A 23,883-nucleotide genomic window follows, 5' to 3' on the forward strand; every position below is an offset into this window, starting at 1 on the left:
TTTTTATATGATTGCTATTTGTTATTTTACGTTATTACTTTATTTATTTTATTTCCCAACTAATGACTCATCCACGCTGAAAGTACTACGCTGAAGTATAAACTGAGGGAAGTGAATTTAACAAAAAAAGTAACAAACAAAATAGAAAAGAAGTACTCCACTCCCGCACTTAACTAGTGAAGTGGACTGGCGGAGCGCGGACTTAAAGCTTTGTGTTTGATGGGAAGAAGAGGGGGTGCTTTGTTACATGAGCCGTATGTGCGGGAGATTTAAGACTGCGATCCGTCCCGCAGCTCTAGGGGTACGAGCTATCAAACTCAGAACCGGGTCTAAAAGTGTGTGTCTGAGCACAGCAGACCGTCAGCACACACACACACACACACACACACACACACACAGCGGCGGTGTGAGCTTCAAAGCAGAAATGTCGCTCAGTCCATAGAAACCGTTCAAACAATCACGTGGATTTGTGTTTCCAGTCGTGTCCCAACAAAATAAAGGCTGATGTTATTCCCACATGTTTACGTGCAGCCAGGGTGCAGCGCCACCCAAAGCTAATGTTGCTAGCCCGTGTTAGCATACTGCTAATCCTGGCTTCGTTCAGAAAAAGCACTGACCACACGGATTAAAATTCAAAGGCAAAGAGGCAAAGCTGCAGCGAGACTGAAGGAGAACAGGAAGTTGTTGTCCTTAACACTCAATTTAGTTTTAATATACCTCTCCCCCTTAGTATGATCTGTGATATTACATCTTTTATAATTATTTTAATGTTTTAGAATGGATGTAGCCTTTTTTTAATCAGTTGGTATTTTACATTATTTTAATTAATCACTGAACTACAAAAACCCATCAGGACACATGTCCCATAATGCATTGTTTTGTAGTCTGTAGGGCAGCTTGCAGTCAGTTCAGTACTAAATTTCCAGCTGCGTTTGCTCAGGTTGGGGTCTTGCTCCCGCCCCTTTCTCGTGATATTTTTGTTTTGATTGACAGGTGACGTTGGAGCAAAAGCAAAAAATATACGCCTCACACCAGGGGATCTGTGCAGCGTTGCGTCCATCTGGGTGATCTCAAACACGCTTATTGTGCATCTTGGCTGCACCTATTTGGTATCACCAACATGAATTTCTATCTCCTAATGTTTACATAAATTTATGTATTGTTTGTAACTGTGAAATGACCGAAAGGTTACTACGGTAATCACTTTGTTACTAAAAACTTTTTTTATTCTAAATGTATGGTATTTTGTTTACTATTTGTACTGTCATGACAGCGATGGTGCTGTCAGTTTACCTTCTTGTTGCATCTTCAAAAGTGCAGAGTAAAATATGACACTGAATTAGAAACAGCACATTGTAATTTCTGCATCTATTATTAAAGTATTTATTAGTAATGCAGTGGAGATTAGTAAATTTGGTTAGCATGTTGATTTACGGTATGCGTCCCTAAATTTTCTGCTTGTGCCCCTAAAATTTTCAGTTGGGGGCCACAGTGCTCCTAGTGAAAAAAGTTACTCTGGAGCCCTGTACTGCATTTGACTATTAAACTGAACCAATGCAAACTTTCTGCATTGAAAGGACAAATATGCTGAGTTGTGTGTTTATAGCAGGGGTGTCCGGCCCGCGGGTCTGTTTTTATTGGCCCACAGCAAATTTTGAAAATATAATTGAAAATGGCCCGCACATGGCGCTTAAGCTCAACTCTGTTGCACTTCTCAGTTTCAACACTAGATGGAGTCGGTCACCGAAAGGTGTTTCTCCACTAAACAAAATTAAGCAAAGAAGAATATTTACCAAGAGTCACCAGAAATGGCAGCACTGAAGAAACGCAAGATAGCAAGTGAGTGTAGAAGATTTCAAACACGGTGGGAAAATTAATATTTCTTTAAGGAAATCAACGGAAAGTGTGTCTGTTTGATTTGCACTGAGGATTTGCCGTGATGAAAGAGTATAATGTCCGTCGCCACTATGAGACAAAGCATCAGAGCAGCTACGCTTCGTACACAGGTGCCGAACGAGCACAGAAATTCAAGCAAATGGCAGCTAGCCTGCAAGCTCAACAACAGTTTTTTTTCCCATTGCGGCGAGCCAACACATGCCGTCCATCCAGGCCTCCTTCACTATTTTCCTCGTGTAATTAGCAGCATCACATCAGGGGTTGCTGCATGCCTGTCTCTCCTGATAATGGCCTTCATGTCTCCCCACAGGCTTCATTAAGAGCAAAGGCTTAGGAAGTAAAGGAAGCTCCTATGAGCCGTCTCATTTGACATGCTTTACAGAGAAATAGCAGCGTTAGAAATAAGGAAAAAAATGGTTGTCCGGAGCAAGTAAACTTGGTTGTCCTCACCAATTTTTGGTTGTCCTTCGATACCAATATACAACAGCAACAAAACTTACTCAGATGTCAGTACTTACATCTTTATTACTTCTATACATCTAATATCAACTGCCTCTTATGATGGACATTTAAAAAACTCTCTAAATATTAAAAACAAACATTTTACTAAATATTGAAGCATCTGGTTATACAAATTATTGCCAAAAACCTGAAACTAATATCTTTATAACTAGTATCTTTACCCAGATTTAAATATATTGGTTCTTTTCTGTCTTTGGTTTTGATAATTGTTGCTTAAAGAATATAAAATACAAAGACTGTTGTAATAATTTAGAATATCATATTAATCCCATGGAAAAGGTTTTTTCAGCTCATGTCAGTCTGTTCTGTTATGACTGAAAGTTATAGTGTTTTATGAATGTGTTTTAAATCTATTTAGGGCTGATTATTTTGAACGCGTTTTTGCGCCAGGTACTGTTCAACACATGTATTTGAATGAACTTTATTGAATTTAACATGTAGAAACAGAAAGGATTCGCTAGCATGCACGCACTTCGTTTCTCAGAGGAAAGAATTTGCTGCAACCACCCCCGTTACTAGCATAATGCTGCTGCGACACAAGCGGAAGGAGAGCTGTTCTTCCTTTCGCCCCTCCATCCACTGCTGCTCATTCTAAACACTGACAACGGTGTGGCGAGCCGGGGGTTAGACCTGCCTTTAGCCCCTAAGACTCATGGGAAATTGGGAATCGCAGATGTAAATTTCCTATTCATAACTGATCGATGTAATGTTGATTATATGGTTACTGTTTGTAATTTTATGTATGATACATAGATTGTCAATAAGTAAAAAAACAAAAAAAATAAAACAAAAAAAACATAACTGAGGAACTTGTGAACAGAATAGAGGTCCATGCGGTTTGGCAGATGTGGTTGTATTCAAACACATGAGCTGACGCAAGGCTGTCTCCTCCCACAGTGTGCTAATGAATTGCACTAAGTCTGGGAGTCAGGACGTGTATTGACAGGCTGACGATGTTGCTTAATGCATGCGGCTTGTACTCTGACGCGGCTTGTGTATGTATAAAAGAAGTTAAACACGTGAAAATGAGTGGGTGCGGCTTGTAATCGGATGCGCTTTTTAATCCGGAAATTACGGTAAGTGTGAACACCTGGCCCCGCCCATATAGTGAAATGTGCATGTAAGTTTTGGGTCAGTGGGTGCACTTCCTGTCTGCCGCTTCCTGCCCCCAGCTGTTACTTTTGAAAAAACCCTATTTGGAAACCTCAACGTTCCTGAGACTTGGAGGCCTTGTGGGACTTGTGAACGTCTACCCTTTCCTAGATAACTGCGACAGAGTCTGACTGGTACTCAAGTGGAAGTTAACTTGTGTTCAAAAAAAATGTTGTTGTTTTTTTTGCTTTTGTTGTCACAGTGTGTATATGCATGTGATTGGGGTGTTTTTGTTATGTTTTTGTTTTATTAAGTAACCAGCTCTGTCTGCAGGTGGGCTTGAGGCCCCTTGTGGTTTTATCCTGTGTTTTATTTGTTCTTTCTTTTAAATTTGGAACCACGTCTCCATTCGGTTAAGTCGCTATTTTTATTAGTGTGTGCCTGCACCGCTCGTGTTGCCACATTCGCAAACACAAAGCTATAAGTCTGCTCAGAGACGTGGTTAAGTCGTGTGGAGCAGCCGGTCGATCCAGTTTGCTCTCCGAAGCCTTCTCTGGAACAAAAAATCATCATAAACTTTAATAAACTTTCTTTGTATAGCACAGGGCTCCAGACTAACTTTTTTCACTAGGAGCACAGACGCCCCTAACAGAAAATTTTAGGGGCACAACCAGAAAATTTAGGGGCGCATACCGTAAATCAACATGCTAACCAAATCTACTAATTTCCACTGTATTACTATTAAATACTTTAATAATAGATGCAGAAATTACAATGTGCTGTTTCAAATTCAGTGTCACATTTTATTCTGCACTTTTGAAGATGCAACAAGAAGGTAAACTGACAAAAGCATCGCTGTCATGACAGTACAAATAGTAAAGAAAACTGATGGAAATGTATCTTTGTGACACCAAATATGTGCAGCCAAGATGCACAATAAGCTTGTTTGAGATCACCCAGGTGAACTCAACGCTGCGCAGATCACCTGGTGTGAGACATATATTTTTGTTTTTGCTCCAACATCAACTGTCAATCATCACAAAAATATCGCGAGAAAGGGGTGGGAGCAAGGGGCGAACCTTGCGCCCTCGCCTTCATCTCACAGCCCCCCCCCCCCCCCCCCCCCCCCCAGCCTGGTCTCCCCGACGATCCAGGCGAGGTGCCGGTTCATCTCAAACACGTCTATCTTTGCATTTTCCACACGTATTTTCAGTGTGTCTAAAACTAAATCTTGTCACTCGCACATATTTAAAGTTCAAGCCCCGTTAGCTGTCACGCATGTAGGTGTGGGATATTTATTCTCCTCAGCTGACCCGACTCCCGCGGGAGCGGTGTGCAGCCGTAACAACAGCCGTGCATAAACCGTTTGATGCGCCGCCGTAACCGTAACCAAAACACTAAACCTTCCTCCGGTTCTGTGAGACACAGAGAAAAGCTGCATGTATTTAGAAAATTACGAGCGAATAGACACGTTCTAGAAAGGAAAGTAAGGAACTCCTTAATGTGGTCTGGGGAGGGAGGGGGGTGTCAGGTGTCCTGCTTTCAAGCCCTGTCATTGTCCCGCCCCCAACAGTCATTTACCCCACTGTGATTGGTTGGTCATCTCTGTGCACGACAATGAAAAAGTGTCATTCATTAAAACTGGCGGGCTGCAGTAACATTAAATTTTCATATTAAGGCGGGGGCCGCAAAATATCATCTTGGGGGCCGCAAATAGCCCGCGGGCCGCGAGTTTGAGACCCCTGCTGTACACTAGCTGCAGGCCGGAAGAATGAATCAATAGTTCACTTGCTCATAGCTCAGACGCACATATCAGGTTGTGACTATATTTGTCTCAGTTTCCTTCCCACAGATGTTTACGCACGCGCGATTGTCTCTAGGCCCCGCCCCCTCCACATATTTTAGCCACTTACAGTGACTTATTCTTCTCACATGCAGTGGCCGCCTCACAGACGGGCATCACGCGAGAGTGTGTGCTCGCGTTTCATGAGTATGTGCGCGAGTGTGTGTGTCTGCCTGCGTGCGTATGCGCTCGCGTCTCAGATTATTTCATTCATCATTGACGTGCCCCTTCCACATTTAATGTATAAAAAAATACGTAGGGTGGGGGACGCAAATTTACTGGTCGCACATGTGCGACTGGATGTAAAATTCAGTCGCACACTCTCAAATTTTGGTCGCAAAATGCGAGCAATTGGTCGCAGTCTGGAGCCCTGTAGCACATTTCAAGATAAAAATCAGAACGTGCTTCACTGCTAATCCTGACTTCTTTCTGGCTCTGCTCTTCATCAGAAAAAGCACTGACCAAATGGATTAAAATTAAAATGATGAGCGAACAGGCGCTTCATAATAATTGTAACATTATTAAAAGCACGTTTAAAAGATCGTCTCGTATATTACCGAGCTGACATATCAATGTATATAGCCGCTCAGCGGAACTCATTTCCTCTTTCGGTTTTTCAAACACTACTGCGCATGTGCAAATGATTTATTCCAACCGATAGAGTGACCCATGTGAACGTTTGTTATATTCTGAAAACATTTTTCTGGGCCCATCTACACGGTTGAATTCTAATTCGACCATTGATCCCATCAAGATATTTTGCACATGTAATCGCAGCTTATAGGGTCGACACGCAGCGTGGCGGGGGATCACGATGGAGTCTCTCCATCATGATGTCAGTCAACCATCACGATGGAATTGTCCATTGGCACATCCCTAGAGTGTACGGCAGCAAAAGGTCTGTTATGTACTTGGAGCCGTTCTAAGGATTCATTCATTATTCTTATTCCATTTTATCACTTTCGGGGTCAAGGGGCTGTTGGGGCCTATCCCAGCCAGCAGGGCTTCCGAAGGAGGCTGTGGTTCCAAACCTCAGACCGCATAAGGCGGAAATGCTGCTACGTAGTCCTGAGAAGCTGTGTAAAATCATCAGGGGAGCACAAATGTCACAAAACCATCTCCCCTGCCGCTAACACAAAGTTGCTCCTGATGTGTCTGTGTTTTCTTGGCAGCCGGACACACAGAGAAAGCACTGACGTCATCGCCCCGCCTCCCCTCTGGAAATGCGACGTGGAATTGAATTATGATAAAGCAATCCCCCGCCCATTTGGGGTTTAATATTTGCGCCCCGCCCATTCGCGGGTGGCCGCAGATGACGTGACGTCACAAGTGTGAAATGCAGAACAGCGCTCATTCCGCGAATTTTGAAAAACGAATTACTCTGTAATTACTGTAAAGCATAATGACCCCGAGTTGGACAGAGCTGCGGGCGGCCGGCGCCCCCCTCTTTCTGCCAGTTGCTGGAACACAGCGTATGTCAATCAGCGGTGGGCTGGTGACTGGTGGATTAGAGGGGGCGGGGCCTACCTGGGTGCGCGTTGGCTGAACGTTCTCCTCTGGCTGAGTGTATGAGCAGGCTGCGCTATTTTTGTTCGAGCTGTAACCATTCTGACAAGGTTAATAAAAGCCAATAAAAGCCCTGCATCATCTAAGGCTTCTGGAAATGAACCCAAACGGCAGAAAAAGGTTCTGAGTCTGCAGAGGCTCTGGGAGTCTTAAAACAGCGTCAATTATTCGCAGATTTTCGTTATTCGCGCGAGGGGGGGGGGGGGGGGATTACTGTACACTTCTCGCAGGGTGGATGTGACAACACTAATGCAATCCCCTCTTTGCATTTTTGTTTTAATTATGACACGGAATGAGCGGTTTTAAAGTAGAAAATGAAAAAATATTTTAAAGGATTGCCTTTTCTTTTTAATTTTGAGTCATTTGATGCAGTTACATTTTGAAAATGAAAAGCATTTCAGTTAATCCATTTTAATTGTCAAATTAGACATTTCTAAATGGGTTTTGCTACTCATTTACCAGAGAACTTTTTGAAAATGAAATGTCAAAAACCATTTTCTTTATCATTTTAATTAAGTGACAAAATAAGCGGCATTGAAAAAGAAAAAGCATTTTGGTGGATTGCTTTTTCATTTTAATTGAGTAAAAAAAATGCAGCTTCATTTTGAAAATGAACAAGGATTTCTGCTTTTGCCTTTTTTTAAATTATGCTTCACAATTGCTTCCATAGCAATGGAAGTCGGGAATCTCTTTATATTTATAACTTAAAATATATTTAATGTAAATACAAATAAGACGTCTGCTTTAAATGTTGTTTTTCGGCTAAATCATTTTCTGTGACGCTTCAAATTGAACTGCATCATTTTCATAATTATATTCCTAATTAATTATTAATTGCTATTATCAACTTTAATTCTTGTCATTCTTTTGAGACCCCCCTTTCTTAAATTGGACAGTAATGAGAAAGTTCTGACACTAAGAACTCTCGTCTTTGATTTTGGTCACAAACTTTTTTATTGTTTTGCTTTTTATTCAGGAATAAAATTAGTGATCACGTAAAATTACATGATTTAATCTGGAAGATCTTTATACCATTGGAAATGTTTATTTAATCATTTTGCAGTGACATAAAGATCAGGGCAACCAAAGAATTTAAATGTTTAGTCACATACCGACTATGTGTAGCTGAAGCTGCGGGTTCCAGCTGCTATCCAGCAGTCTGCGCTGACGACAGAGCTCCTCCTCGTTCTGGACGATGGTTCCTTCAGCAGCAGAAAGTTGTTCTCTGACAGAACCTTCCTGAGGTTCTGAAGACATGGTTCCTGCTCCGATCTTCAGCTCCAACTCCCACAAACACCGCCGTCCTCTTCACTGCAGCTCCGATCATCTGCTAGTCTCACAATCACAGCAATCCACGTTGTCTTTCCGTTCAACACTTCTTCACTCATTTACGACACTTTGGAAATTGCTGAGAGTTCCCACACGAACCACGTATCGTCCTTTCTGTCCAAAAACCTCACAAACGTCCCAACTAAACACCACCGTCCTCTCAACACAAGCTAACGCTGCTAACAAGCTAACGCTGCTAGCCTGCTAACATGCTAACTCTGCTAGCGCCTCGTGCTGTTCTTCTTCTTTGTTTGGCTAACAGCGTCATGGTGCTTTAGCCCCAGGGGTAGTTGCCACCAGCTGGTGTGGAGTGTTGTCTGTCGCTCATATTATCATGTCGATGGCGGCAAAAATCGCCCTTTTTTTTACCTTTACTGGCAATTGAAGGAGAAACAGCTGGTTTAGATTAAAAATAGTTTTGTGTGACTAGTCTTTGTCGACCAGGAAAAGAGAGTTTTATGACAAAAATGGAGAAAGGGGAACAGGACTTGAATTTCCGGTTCCTGCTAATGATGTTGGGGCACCATTTTGTTGTCTGGAGCATCTGGTTCAAATGATGAAACTGCAGCTAAAAGTCTTTCAAAAGTCCAAATACTCAAAGATGAAACAGAAAGTTAATTGAAAGTCAAATGAAAAACAATCAGATTGTCTTAGATAAACCTGTTTGGAAGTTAAAGCATAGAAACAAAGAAAGTTCAAAAAGCTAAAAGCCTGAAATAAAGAAAAGTCCAAAGAAAAACAGAAATCTGTGTGTACTACGTAATGTAGTTTATGAAATCAGCGGTTAATTTAGTGAGAAGAAACGAATGTGGAAGAAGAGAATCCTGAAGGTTTCTGTGCAGACATGAACTCAGTCAGAGAGCGTCTGAATGTTGGAGGATCCAGAAGAAACCAGGAGCTCAGGAAGGTGGTTCTGTTGGAGCAGAGAGCAGAACTCTCACACATACTGTGTTTCACAAAAACATTTTAGAAATTCACAATAAATGTATCAGAAATGCAGAGTAGGTGCTTCACAAACATGATTTTTAGGTACACATGTGATGTGAACTCACAGATCATTCGAATTGCAGAATGTGCATTCAAAAATCCGCTCTCGTATGTGAATCTCCCCACATTTGTGAGAGATTTTTCTACGGTGCATATTGAGAGTCCTCTGACGGAGCAGGTCAACTGATGTCACTGTGGCAGGATTAATTGGCTCAGGTGCAGTGGGGAGGATGATTACTAGTAGTGGCCTCATGGGGCGCTATAAAAAAACAAAGAAACCGTCACTTGGGCAGGGGCAGCATTTGGCCATTGGAACCGCCCACTTCCTGTTTGCACACCTCCGGTTAGCCTCACAGCTCCGGATGAGACCTGCAGGCACAGATATTGAGAAAAATATAGCCTCTGCAATTGAGCGCGCCTCCCAGGTGACGAACAGTCTGTCTGCGCCGGGGACTTTCTGACGCTCCCACCTGCTGAACAGCTGCTGCTTCTTATATATTGAATTTTAAAACTATTTTAAGGAACTGTCACCGCTCGTGATCAGAATCCCTGTAGACTCCTGACCAGGGTTCTGCCGGGCCCGAGTGCTCCTCAGCTGCCTTTGAGCCTGAGAAACGGAGGACTAAACGGGGCGTCACGCCTGAATCCTCCACCACCAACAAGAATCAATAAAAGCTTGGCCGCGCTCCGTTCATTGAGCAGCACCCTACGGGCGGACTTACTCTCACGAGAGTTTCTTTTATTTTGTTTTTAGCATTTTTACAGAATTCTTTTAGAACTGTGTTTTAACTGCATTTTATTGTGTAATCCACCTTTGTTTCCCCCCTCCCTCAGTGCTGAGGACTCAGGTGCCAGCCCAGAATTCTAGGTGGAGGCTATCCCCCCAGTTTGGAGTGACGTGTCCTTGGGTGAAGGGTTCACAAGTGTGTGTGTGGTCTGCATCACGTGAGTGGGGAGAAATTTTATCTTTGTTCTCTGGGAGCCTCCACCTCCCTTAAGTCTTCTGGTCCTCAGCATACTGAATTTGTTGTGCATGTCTTTTAATGGGTCCATTTTTAATTGGTTTTAACGTTTTGTTATAAAATCATTTTAATTTTTGTACCTCCGGCTCCTGCCTTCTTTTGTGTGCATCTGCCAATAGAAAAATACATTCCCTCGGGTCCACATCACCAATCGGCGAGTGAATCTGTCAATCCCCCAACCCAAGTTCACGGAGAACACTACCACAGGACCCCCCCAGATCCGATCAAAAGAGTCAGACCCAGGAGATCCCACTGCAGCGACCCCGTTCACTGAGAAGGGTCAGTCACCGATATGGAGGATCCCTCAGAGGAAAACACTGGAGTGTAATAAAATGTAAAAGGAATAAAATTAAAATATAAAAACATGAACAAAAAACAGATAATTACATAAACCTTAATAGACATATGAAATGGTAAGAGCGACTTAAAAATTAATAGAAGAAATAAATAAATATATTAATAAATAAATAAATGTATTTACATACACATATAAAACTAGTAAAAAGAAAAAATAAATAAAATATCAAATAAATTCCTAAAATTCAACTAAAAGCTATATTAAAAAGGTAGGTCTTAAGCCTTCCTTTAAAAATTAAAATTTCCGGTTCCGGGTTACACAGCAGGACGCGTGGCGTGCCTCTCTGCGAATACAACTATCTTCAAATTACTTTAAAAAGGTTGATTTTCAAAAAAGAGAGCTGACCATGCCCCCGAAGAAACCCCAGGAATACGAAGACCTCATAAAGACTCTTGACATTATTCAAGAAACGCTGAAAAGTTTTATGGAACAAGTGTCGGCTAAGCTAACGCCACTTTGGGATATGATGGAAGAGTTCCGAAGATTTCGGGCTCAAAACGAGCAGCGAGAAAACCAGGTTGAGATTCTGGAGAAAAGACTGGACGATGTGGAACAGCAAGTAAGGATGAATAATGTAATTCTTACTGGAGTACCAATCAAGCCTCGAGCTAGCACTGCTAATGCTAGCGCTAGCGTAGCTAGCAGTGCCAGTGCCAGTACGGAGATCGGTGCAGTGTCTTTGGAACAGCAAATACATTCATTTCTCACATCTAAAGGGATTTCCCTGGATCTCAATACCATCGAGACCTGCCACCTGCTCCCCAGGAGAAAGGAGACGGATAAACCAGCGATCCTCATCAGGTTTGTGAATCACAAACACAAGCTAGCTTTGATGACCCAAAGGAAACAACTGAAAGGTTCGGCTGCTTATCTGAACGACCATCTGACCAGAAGGAATGCTGAAATCTCAAAACATGCACGGCTTCTCAGGAAGCGTAAGCAGATTGAGAACACTTGGGTTAAAGGCTGCAGGATTTATGTCAAACCGCTCGGTCCAGAGGACCGGTCAAAGGTTGTGGTTGTGAACACCATGAAAGACTTTGAAAAGTGTTTCATCACGGTCGTCTGAAACAACATGGAATAATAAACCAAAGAGCCAAATAATTTCAAGAAATATGACACGTGGATTCATCACTTTGCGTAACCTGAATAACAGCAGAGTTCTGACCTGCAGACAACTTGACCTCAACTTTCACCGCAGCTGATATCAGCTGAAGAAGGATATGGACCTGAATCTAATGTCTGCAGACATAACATCGAAGAGAACTATAAACTCTGTTTTGAACCCAGGAGATCAGCTGTTATCAGTAAAAGAAGAAATACCAACCTTGGACAATCGACAGTTATGGACCCTTTTTACTCTTCCCCTACAGCATTACTTTATTATAAATAAATAAAAATACAAAAAAATATTAAAAAAAGTAAAACAAATGGTTAATCACTTATTGAAAATTGTTAAATTGATTGACTTTTAATGATATTACTTCACTTTCTCCAGAACTTGATAAATTGATTCAAAAATCTTTCCTAATGTAGCATAATTTTGCACATGTTTTTAACTTTTGATACTTGATGAAATTTTTGCTATGAAAATTGATATGGTGCCTCTGTCAGACTCCTCCCCCTCTCCTCTCCGCTTGGCTGCTGATTCTCAACACCTGCGACCACTTACCTCATCACCTCATCCGCCTTCATAAGGAGCCACAGGATCATCAGTCTTCGCCAGTCCGTTGCCCCTGATGGTGCATAGTTGGTCCTCAAGTCAAGCTATTGTCTGTTTCGTTACGTCAAGTCTGTGACTAAATACTGTCTCTCTCTACTCACCTCCAGGAATCCAGTACCACGAGTGGTCGCCAGAATCAGTTTCCAGCCGGTCTCGCCAATCTGTCCTCTCCTGCGGACCCACCACGAGCCTCTGCCTCTTCAAGTATCCCATCCTCCACCAACATCTGCCTACGGAGAAATCCACCAGTGACGCCGCTAACTTCTGCCTCTAGTTTGGAACCGACATCCTGTCCTGCTCACGCTCTGTTTCCTGCTCCACGTATTAAACCTCTTACCTGCCACGCTTGCCTCCCGCTGTGTTTCTTCTGGGTTTCAGCATCTGGGTTCGAAAAGTGTTCTGTAGCCATGACAGAACGGACTGGCCATAACTCCGACCCAGCTGACCCAGAAGGACTCAGATTAGCCGTTTCCCAACAAGGCATTATGCTGGGACGTCAAGCGGACGCTCTGTCTCAAATGGCTGCGGCCCAGCAGGATCTCTTTCATCGCCTAGATGGTATGACTCAGACCTTACATGAACTAACCAGCCAGTTTTCCCAGGTTTCGCCTGCCACAGCCCATACTCCTGTCATCCCAGCTTCCTCCACTTCCGGATCGCCGTCCGCACCCGAAAACATCCGACTCCAACCGGAACCTTTCTTCGGGGATGTGGAAGCCTGCGGAGGATTTTTGCTGCAGTGCCAGTTAATATGTCAACAAGCTCCCCGATTCTATCAGACCGACCATAGTAAGATCACACTCATCATCAATTCTCTACGAAGTAAAGCTCTCCAGTGGGCCCAAGCCTTTCTCTCTGCCAATCCCATCTCTCACCTGTCTTACGAGCGTTTCCTCGGCGAATTCCGCCTGATATTCGACCAACCTCGTAAACAGGAAGAGGCGACCCGGCGGCTGCTTGCACTCAAACAGCGGAGCCGTCCTGTTAGCGATCACGTCATCGATTTCCGCATTCTAGCGGTTGAAGCTGGCTGGCCCGATCTGGCCCTCAAAGGTGTTTTCTACCAGTCCTTGAATGAACAAATTAAAGACCACCTTTGTTCTCAACCGGAAGCACGATCCTTTGAGGAGTTAGTTTCCGCCGCTCTCAGGTCGGACGTTAGGATACGGGAACGCCAAAAAGAACGAAGTCATCCGCCTCCACGTCTCCCGACTAAGTCAGTCCACGCTCCACCGATTGTTCCAGGCCCGTATGCTGAGTGTCCTGTCCCCTCCAAGACTATGGATGAACCCATGCAGATCGGTCACTCAAGGCTGTCGGAAGAGGAGCGGCGCAAAAGACGCGAAGCTGGTGCCTGTTTCTACTGCGGGGCTAAAGGCCATTTAGTCTCAGGGTGCCCAGTACGTTTAAACTCCCAAGCCCCTCGCTAGACGACAGGCCGCGAGGGGAGTTATCTGCCACAGATTCTGGTAAAGAATTTTTGTATTTACCTGTCAAGTTATGCCTCGATCTCCAAGTTCATGATCTTAGGGCCCTCGTCGATTCTGGGGCGGAACAGAGCCTTATTGACTTTCATGTAGTTAACCACTTGTCTATCCCCACAGAGCCCCTAGAAAACCCCATTGAAGCCTCTGGCCTCGGGGGACAACACCTGTCTCGTATCACCCACCGTACCAAGCCCATTCTACTCGTCACGTCAGGTAATCACAGGGAATCAGTTCAGTTTTACATCACCCAGTCCGCTCATACTCCCATAGTGCTAGGGTTCTCCTGGCTTAAATTGCACAATCCCCAATTTAACTGGGCTCAAGGATCTGTCACTCAATGGAGTTCGTACTGCCTCGCTAACTGTTTACTGTCCGCGGTTCCCCGTGTGTGCTCCATTGATACCGAGAGTCCCGTCTCAGTAGATCTTGCTTCCATTCCGTCGTGTTATCACGACTTAAAAGCAGTTTTCAGTAAAACTAAGGCTAGCGCCCTTCCCCCGCATAGACCTTACGATTGCGCTATTACCCTCCTTCCTGGTGCTCCTCTACCTAAGGGGCGGCTATTCAACCTGTCGGGCCCCGAAAGAAACGCCATGGAACAGTACATCCAGGAAGCGCTTTCGCTAGGGCACATACGTCCCTCCTCCTCCCCTGTGGGGGCTGGATTTTTCTTCGTGGAGAAAAAAGATAAGACACTCAGGCCTTGCATCGATTACCGCGAACTTAATCAGATCACAGTCAAAGATAAATACTCCCTGCCACTAATCACATCCGTTTTTGACTCCGTTCAACAAGCTCGTATCTTCACTAAATTAGACCTCCGCAATGCGTACCATTTGGTTCGCATCAAAGAAGGCGACGAATGGAAGACTGCATTCAAAACCCCCTTAGGCCACTACGAATATTTGGTCATGCCTTTTGGCCTCACCAACGCCCCTGCAGTCTTCCAGAGGTTGGTTAACGACATACTCCGTGATTTCCTTAACCGGTTCGTCTTCGTATACCTAGATGACATTCTCATCTATTCTCATGATCAGGCCCAACATGAACATCACGTACGTCTCGTGCTGGAGAGATTATTGGAAAACCAGCTTTATGTAAAATTTGAGAAATGCGAGTTTCATGTCTCAACCGTTCAGTTTCTCGGCTATATCATTGAGGCCGGTTGCATCCGACCTGATCCTGCTAAGTTAGAAGCCGTCACCAACTGGGCTCCTCCAGACACTCGAAAAAAACTCCAACAGTTTCTAGGCTTCGCCAATTTTTACAGGCGCTTTATCCGTAATTACAGCAGCATAGCTTCTCCTCTCACGCGCCTTACTTCTACTTCTCACCCCTTTGTCTGGTCCACTGACGCCCAACAAGCCTTTGACAAATTGAAAGAACTGTTCGTATCCGCACCCATCCTCATCCAACCTGACCCATCTCGCCAATTCATCGTCGAGGTCGACGCTTCTGATACCGGTGTGGGGGCCGTCCTCTCCCAAAAAGAAGACTCAACAGGCAAAATGAAACCTTGTGCTTTTTTTTCTCGCAAATTATCACCGGCAGAACAGAACTACGATGTCGGCAACCGGGAACTTCTTGCCATCAAGCTGGCATTAGAGGAATGGCGTCACTGGTTGGAGGGAGCAGAACAGCCATTCATCGTATGGACCGATCACAAGAACCTGGCTTATCTCCGCTCAGCCAAACGGATCAACTCCAGGCAAGCTCGTTGGTGTCTCTTTTTTGACCGCTTCAATTTTGTAATCACCTACAGACCCGGATCCCGAAATGTCAAGCCTGACGCCCTGTCCCGAAAGTACAGCCCTTCAGAACGCGCCCCAGCCACTATCCTTCCCTCCACCTGCGTCATCGGAGCCCTCACGTGGGACGTTGAAAACATGGTACTCCAAGCCCTGAGAGACAATAATGACCACCCTCCTGTCCCCAGGGGTACCTTGTTCGTTCCTGCTGATCTCCGGTCCGAGGTCATCACATGGGGGCATACATCCCGCTTGGCTTGCCATGGGGGAATTCACCGGACTCTTAACCCTATTCGCAAAAGGTTCCATTGGCCTGCCATGGAAAAGGATGTGCGGGAGTATGTAGCAGCCTGCTCCACGTGCGCCCGATCAAAATCTTCATCCTCTGCTCCGGCAGGTCTGCTTCATCCACTCCCCACTCCCGATCGACCCTGGTCCCATCTTGCCATGGATTTCGTCACCGGTCTCCCCCCTTCACACGGTAACACAACTATCCTCACTGTTGTTGATCGTTTTTCGAAAATGGCTCACTTCATTCCCCTTCCTCAACTCCCCACGGCCACTGAAACTGCTGACCTAATGGTCAACCACGTTTTTCGCCACCATGGCATCCCTATGGACATTGTCTCCGACCGTGGCCCCCAATTCACGTCACAAGTGTGGAAGGCCTTCTGCTCGGCCTTGGGGGCCACGGTCAGTCTCTCGTCCGGCTATCATCCCCAGTCAAATGGCCAAGCGGAGAGAGCGAACCAGGAGCTGGAGGCAGCTCTCCGCTGTCTGGCGGCACAGAATGAAAAGGACTGATCCACCTTCCTGGTATGGATAGAGTATGCCCATAACACTCATCCTTCATCTGCCACCGGGATCTCTCCTTTTGAGGCCGCCCTAGGGTACTCACCACCTCTGTTCCCATCCCAGGAGTTGGATCTGGCAGTGCCTTCCGTCCACCATCACATCCAGCGTTGTCAACGCGTCTGGACTCAGACGAAGGCCGCTCTCCTCCGCACCAAGGAGAGCAACTGCCGGATCGCCAACCGTCGCAGGGTGGTGGGACCCGACTATCAACCTGGTCAGCGGGTTTGGCTCTCCACTCGCAATATACCCATTCAGGCATCCTCCAAGAAACTGGCTCCCCGATTCATCGGTCCTTACGTCATAGACAAACTCATCAACCCTACCTGTGTCCGTCTTCGTTTGCCCAAAGCCCTGAAGGTCCACCCGTCTTTTCACATCTCCCAGATCAAGCCAGTCCAGGACAGTCCTCTGTGCCCGCCGTCCACTTCCCCACCACCCGCCCGGGTCATCGACGGCGCTCCGGCCTATGACGTCGGCCGGGTTTTGGATGTCCGTCGTAGGGGTCGTGGATTCCAGTTCCTGGTCGACTGGGTGGGCTACGGTCCGGAGGAGCGCTCCTGGATTCCCCGCTCGTTTATTTTGGACCCCTCGCTCATTGAGGATTTCTTCCGTGCCCACCCTGATCGCCGCCCTTGACCGCCTGGAGGCGGTCGTTGCGGGGGGGGTACTGATATGGTGCCTCTGTCAGACTCCTCCCCCTCTCCTCTCCGCTTGGCTGCTGATTCTCAACACCTGCGACCACTTACCTCATCACCTCATCCGCCTTCATAAGGAGCCACAGGATCATCAGTCTTCGCCAGTCCGTTGCCCCTGATGGTGCATAGTTGGTCCTCAAGTCAAGCTATTGTCTGTTTCGTTACGTCAAGTCTGTGACTAAATACTGTCTCTCTCTACTCACCTCCAGGAATCCAGTACCACGAGTGGTCGCCAGAATCAGTTTCCAGCCGGTCTCGCCAATCTGTCCTCTCCTGCGGACCCACCACGAGCCTCTGCCTCTTCAAGTATCCCATCCTCCACCAACATCTGCCTACGGAGAAATCCACCAGTGACGCCGCTAACTTCTGCCTCTAGTTTGGAACCGACATCCTGTCCTGCTCACGCTCTGTTTCCTGCTCCACGTATTAAACCTCTTACCTGCCACGCTTGCCTCCCGCTGTGTTTCTTCTGGGTTTCAGCATCTGGGTTCGAAAAGTGTTCTGTAGCCATGACAAAAATTCCTGAAACAGTGTTGTCTGCTTTACTGATATAGTATTATGTTTTATTCATATGAATGGCTTTTAGAAGTAACATAATCTGCATATATTTCAGATGACTGATCTGCATTTGCCATGTTGATTTCTAAAATAGTTATTTTTGACGTAATACTTAAGTAATTCATCTTTGTCATGTGCTTTATCGATATCTTATGATTTTTAATTCTGTCTGATAAAAACTGGGAACCGGATATTGATAAATCATGTAATAAAATGGTTACAGTATAATCGGGGTGGGATTATATAAATTCGCTTCCTCCCACTCCCTTTCAAGCAATATTTATTAATATGTCTAATTATCCTAAGTTTGATTAGTTACTGTATGAATGTATAACTGATGTTTATATTGCTGTTGTGTATTATTTCTACTTAATTGCTTGAAATAAACCATTTCAAATAAAAAAAAATCAAAAATCAAAAAAAAACATGAACAGTCTCTGCGGCCCTGAGGCTCTCTGGGAGGCTGTTCCACAGGCGGGGTCCGTAAAAACTGAATGAGGCCTCGCTGTATGTTTTACTTCTAACTTTTGGAATAACCAAAAGGCTGGTATCAGAGGACCTCAGGGTCCGCGAGGGCTCATACTTTAAAATCATGTCAGAAACATATGAAGGCCCGAGACCATAAAAACATTTGTAAACCAATAAAATAACTTTAAAATCAATTCTGAATTGCACATGGAGCCAATGCAGCGATCTTAAAACTGGTGTAATGTGTTCCCGCCCCCTGGTCCTCGTCAACACGCGTGCCGCTGAATTTTGCAGCAGTTGAAGATTTGCGATTGTTGTTCTGGGAAGACCGGAGAGCAGGGCATTACAGTAATCTAATCTGCTGGTAATAAAAGCATGCATCAGCACCTCTGTACTGGCGAGAGAGAAATGGGCGGACTCTGGCTATTTTTTTTTCTAGATGATAAAATCCTGTTTTTGTGATATTTTTAATTTGTGGGACAAAATTCATCTCAAAGTCAAAAATGACACCCAGGTTTCTCACACACTGAGAAGTTTTGTAATTCTTTAGTTTAGATAAAACTATCTCTCTCTTGTCTTCAGAACCGATCACTAAAACCTCTGTTTTGTACTCTTCATCATCAGGAGACACAGCGATGTAGAGTTGAGTGTCATCAGCGTAGCTATGGAAACAAACGCCACGCCTCCTGATGACGTCCCCCAGTGGCAGCATATATAGATTAAAAAGTAGTGGGCCTAAAATTGAACCTTGGGGGACCCCACAGTTGATGTCAAAGACCTTTGAGGAGCAAGTATCCATACTTACGTAAAAACCTCGATCTGTGAGATAGGAATAAAACCACTTTAGTACGGTACCAGAGATGCCCAAACCTCTCAGCCTGTTGAGTAAAATACTGTGATCTACAGTGTCAATGTTGACAGCTTTTCACCAGTTCTTTTGCGTGATCCCTGGTGAACTGCTCCAGAAAATACAGGCAATCACTGTAATCGTCCGTATTTCTCTCCACACCATTCTCAAAGGCTTTAATGAATGCATGATAGTTCAATGGGTCTCCATCAAAAATTGGTATTTCTTTCTTTGGTAACGATGAGAGGCATTGCTGTCGAATCAAGAGAATTGTTATTTCATTCTGCTTTCTCATAAGTCCCAGCACATTGTTGTTATGTTCATCTCTTGACTCTGATTCTGCATTCAAAGGGCTTCTGTATTGAGTCTGTTCATTATTGTTGTGATTCTCTGAATATTTTCTGGGTTCATAGTCAATATATAGAGGTAGAGATTTCCTTTTAGAACTTGTTCCTTGATCCAAGGGTTCTTGTTTAGTATCTCTATGTTTTATTGATGGTTGTGGAACAAAGGAATTTGCATCAACATTAAGAACCATTCGGGAACAGGATCATCCGTAGAAGGAAGATCCTGTTCCCGCTGAGGAGGAAACATCTTGCTGCTGGTTCGAGAGCGGTTGTGGCCGTTGACAAACTTTACGTGGACGGCCGGCTGTTCCGGGACCCGGAGATCACCCCCTGGCTGTGCTGAAGGCTTTCAGATCCGCGCTGAGAACATCTGCGCTGCCCAGAAGAAACCCGCTAAACTTACTTCAATGAATGGAAAACCGGATCATCAATAATCCACACCTCGATCTCAGGAAAACAGTCTTTTTTTTTCTTCGTCATCTCAGTCCCACTGATGTTTCTATTGTTGTTTTGTTGTTGTTTTCGTTTTCCCTTCTATCTTTTTTTTTCTTTCCTTTACTCTCCTCCCCCCCTCTCCCCCCTCATCATATGTAAATCACCTGGAAGCAACTCATCCTCGGTAAGTATTTATTTATGCACGGAACGGGCGCGCGCACACACAAGCGCACACAGGGGCGTGCACATGCGATCCCGCACACACACGCCGACATACTGCAATCACCTCACACAGGCTCTCATAGGACGCACGCGACGCGCAGCTCACATAGCCAGAAAACGTTCACGCGCACAGCGCTTCTCAATGCGGGCACGCGCACACGGACTGGTACACAAGCACTACTTAGCTTTACACCTTTTCAGTCAGAGCAGCTATGAACAGTCTTAACATCGTTAGCTGGAATGTGCGTGGACTTGGCTCTGAGCCAAAGAGACTGAAAGTGTTAAATCACCTGGATGGTCTAAAAGCAGATATAGCTCTACTGCAGGAGACCCATTTATCAAATTCTTTGAATCACCTTATGTGCTGCTTACAATTTCCAGTTATATACTCTGCCAGTTACAACTCCAAACAACGAGGAGTTGCTGTTTTAATTAATAAAAATCTTAATTTTACTCATAAGGATACAGTTACTTACCCAGAAGGCAGATTTGTAATCATTAATATATCCATTCAGAATAAGGACTTTTGTATAGCGAGTGTTTATGGCCCTAATGTTGACGACTCTTCCTTCTTTCACAGATTCTTCACCTCACTCTCAGTTCACTCTGACTCCACAATCATTATAGGAGGAGACTTCAACCTTGTTTTGGACCCTGAACTTGACAGACTCAGCACAGCAGCAAATCAGCGTACATGGCGGTCTGCAAGTATTCTAAAGCAGTACATGAATGATCTGGGTCTCTGCGACGCGTGGCGCTCATGTCACCCAAGCACTAAAGGGTTCACCTTTTTTTCTCCAGTTCACTATTCACACTCCCGTTTGGACTATTTATTAATCAGTAACTCTCTTTTAAAAAATATTCAAAGCTCCAATATCCATCCAATTATTATCAGTGATCATGCACCAGTCTCTGTAAACATTTCTAGGGAACAATCCACACCCTCTGGTACAACTTGGAGGTTTAATACGTCTCTGTTAAAGGACCAGGAATTTCTTGAATTCTTTAAAAAAGAGTGGGCAACCTTCTTAGACTTCAACAATACTCCAGACATCCCACAGTGCGTTCTTTGGGAAACAGCAAAGGCAGTCATGAGAGGGAAAATCATCTCTTATTCAACGCACAAAAAACGCAAAGAGAAAGTAGATTTATTAGAATTAGAAAATAAAATCAAAACCCTGGAGACTGCTTATGCTGCTTCAGCACAGGAACACATTCTGGGAGATCTGAAAAATTTAAAGCTGCAGTAAAATGACATCATTAATAAACGAACACAATTTCAAATACAAAGGCTACGACTTGAAAGATTTGAAAACTCTAATAAATCTGGCAAATTTCTGGCTAATCAGCTTAAAATTAATAGAGAAAAATCATCAATCACCTCTATTATGGACCAAACAGGAAATGTCACTCATGACCCGGTCAAAATTAATAACGCATTTGAAAAATTTTATAAAAATCTGTACACACCGCAGATCAATCCGTCAGAGCAAAGTATTGACTCATTTCTTAATAATGTAAACCTACCCAGGCTAAATGAGGATCAAATCACAAACTTAGATTCTCCGCTCTCGCCGTCTGAACTTCATGAAGCTCTGTTACTTATGCCCAATGGTAAAGCACCAGGGCCTGACGGCTTTCCTGCTGAGTTTTATAAAGAATTCTGGGAACAACTGGCACCAACATTTTATAAAACGGTCACATCTATCAATGAGAGCCAATCAATGCCACCTAACATGAACTCAGCCAACATAATTCTTCTTCTAAAACCAGACAAAGATCCCACTAGTCCTTCAAGCTATCGCCCTATTTCTTTAATCAATGCAGATGTAAAAATTATCTGCAAAGCACTAGCACAGAGAATAGAAATAATCACTCCTCACATAATTCACTTCGACCAGACTGAATTCATCAAAGGCAGACACTCGGATGAAAATGTCCGTAGACTAGTTAATATAATAGACTTTGCCACCATTGAAAACCAGGAAATGACGGTACTATCGCTGGATGCTGAAAAAGCCTTTGACAGAGTAAATTGGAATTTCCTTATTGCTGCCCTCCATAAGTTTGGTTTTGGAGAAGCATTCATCAATTGGATCAAAATATTATATCACACCCCCAATGCATCAGTTAGAACTAATAAACAGACTTCAAACAGGTTTTTTCTTGGAAGAGGAACCAGACAGGGCTGCCCACTCTCTCCTTCTCTTTTTGCTATATTCATTGAGCCTTTAGCTGCAGCAATAAGACAGAATGAGAGCATTATAGGAATAAAAACCAAACACAGCCATCATAAAATTAGTCTTTATGCGGATGACATATTACTGTTTTTAAGGAATTTACATTCTGTAAATGAAACAGCAATGATCATAAATGAATTCTCCTCCATATCAGACTATTCCATTAATTGAAATAAGTCTGTTTTATTACCACTCAACAGGAATATGGAACAAAGACTCACAATTCCAGTTAAAACAGGAAATATCAAATATCTGGGTATCTACTTTTCCCCCAAACTATCAGAACTGGTGCAGCTAAACCACACCCCATTACTGAAAAGCATACAGGACGATCTAACACGCTGGACCAACCTGCCTCTGTCCCTTATGGGCAAGGTAGCCACGGTTAAAATGAAAATCTTACCCAAGGTTAATTATCTCTTCTCAATGATTCCCACACAACCGCCATTAAAATGGTTCAAAACATTAGACTCATCCATATCAAGCTTTCTATGGAACAACAAACCTGCAAGAATTAGTCTAAAAACTTTAAAATCTGCAAAAAACTGTGGAGCATTAGAATTACCTAACTTCCACAAATACTTTCTTGCAAATAGATTACAATATATCTTAAAATGGTTAAAAAATAATCCAGAAACCAACTCATGGTTAGACTTGGAACAGGCGTTATGTGGAAAGATCAACCTGTCACAGCTACCATTTATTAGCCAAACAGTTAAAAAACAGGATTGTTTCAAAAGCATTAATATAAATGCCACTTTAACAGCCTGGTGGGAATTTCTCAAAATATCAAAATCATCAATTCAACCGTGCAAAATGACACCCATCTGGAACAACCCGGACATCCTTATAAACAAAAAAATGATTCACTTCCCAGCTTGGCAAGCAGGGGGCATAAAACAACTAGAGCACGTAATTATTGATAGAAGATTCATAACTCCCCAGGAACTTCAAGACAAACATGGAATAAATAACTTCTCGGAATATCAGCAACTTAAATCAAGTATTACTAAAAAGTATAAAATTAAAGACGACGATTTAAAGCTACCAGATGTAGTTACCACTCTGATTAATTTTTCAATGAATAGAACTCTCTCCAAAATATACAAACTTTTATGTAATTTAGATAACAATATTGCCCTTCCAACAAAAAAATGGGATGCAGATTTGAGCATCAGCAAGCTTCTGGTCAGAACTCTGTCTAAACACCTTTAAACTGACAAAAAGTCCAAATCTGCAGCTAATCCATCTCAAAACTCTTCACAGAATTTACTAAACTGGACAGAGGATGTTCAAGATGGGTCTCAGTAACTCAGACATTTGCGAGCACTGTGATAATAATCTACCCGACAGCTACATGCACGCACTGTGGTTCTGCACGCCTGTCCAGGCTCTCTGGCAGCAGGTATGTGCCGATTTATCAGTCTGGCTTAAGGTTTCAATCACTGCCTCACCGTCACTTTGTGTGCTTGGTGACATGAGTGCCATCGATATAGAAGAAGGATTAGCATCTATCATTTTCATAACTCTTTGTATTGCCAAAAAACTATTTTAATAAATTGGAAAAACAAGAAAAATATAAACATAAGTCAACACAGAAATCTGCTGTTTGATCATATCAGCTTGGAAAAAATGTCAGCCCA

The 23,883-nt window shown here is 43.8% G+C and overlaps 2 protein-coding genes and 1 long non-coding RNA gene across 4 annotated transcripts in view; 1 reads left to right on the top strand and 2 right to left on the bottom strand.

Moving 5' to 3' along the window:
• LOC144987049 (uncharacterized) overlaps positions 1-8,782 on the bottom strand; it is an 84,281-nt gene extending 75,499 nt beyond the window's left edge. The window contains exon 1 of the mRNA XM_078935932.1: positions 8,032-8,782. Within this exon, the coding sequence (XP_078792058.1) occupies positions 8,032-8,176 (145 nt within the window). The 5' untranslated portion in view covers positions 8,177-8,782. The remainder of the gene's footprint in view (positions 1-8,031) is intronic.
• The window catches only part of LOC144981346 (uncharacterized), a 676,107-nt gene that overhangs the window by 394,847 nt on the left and 257,377 nt on the right, over positions 1-23,883 (top strand). The gene's annotated exons all lie outside the window — the stretch shown is intronic.
• Positions 17,174-17,637, bottom strand: LOC144988421 (uncharacterized). Its single transcript, XR_013652342.1, has 3 exons — positions 17,563-17,637; positions 17,327-17,455; positions 17,174-17,238 (listed from the first exon to the last, which is right to left on the bottom strand). It is a non-coding gene; the product is annotated as an uncharacterized LOC144988421 (long non-coding RNA).

Source organism: Oryzias latipes, chromosome 2 (assembly GCF_053564925.1).
Source record: "Oryzias latipes strain Hd-rR chromosome 2, Olatipes_Hd-rR_3.1".
NCBI lineage: Eukaryota > Metazoa > Chordata > Actinopteri > Beloniformes > Adrianichthyidae > Oryzias > Oryzias latipes.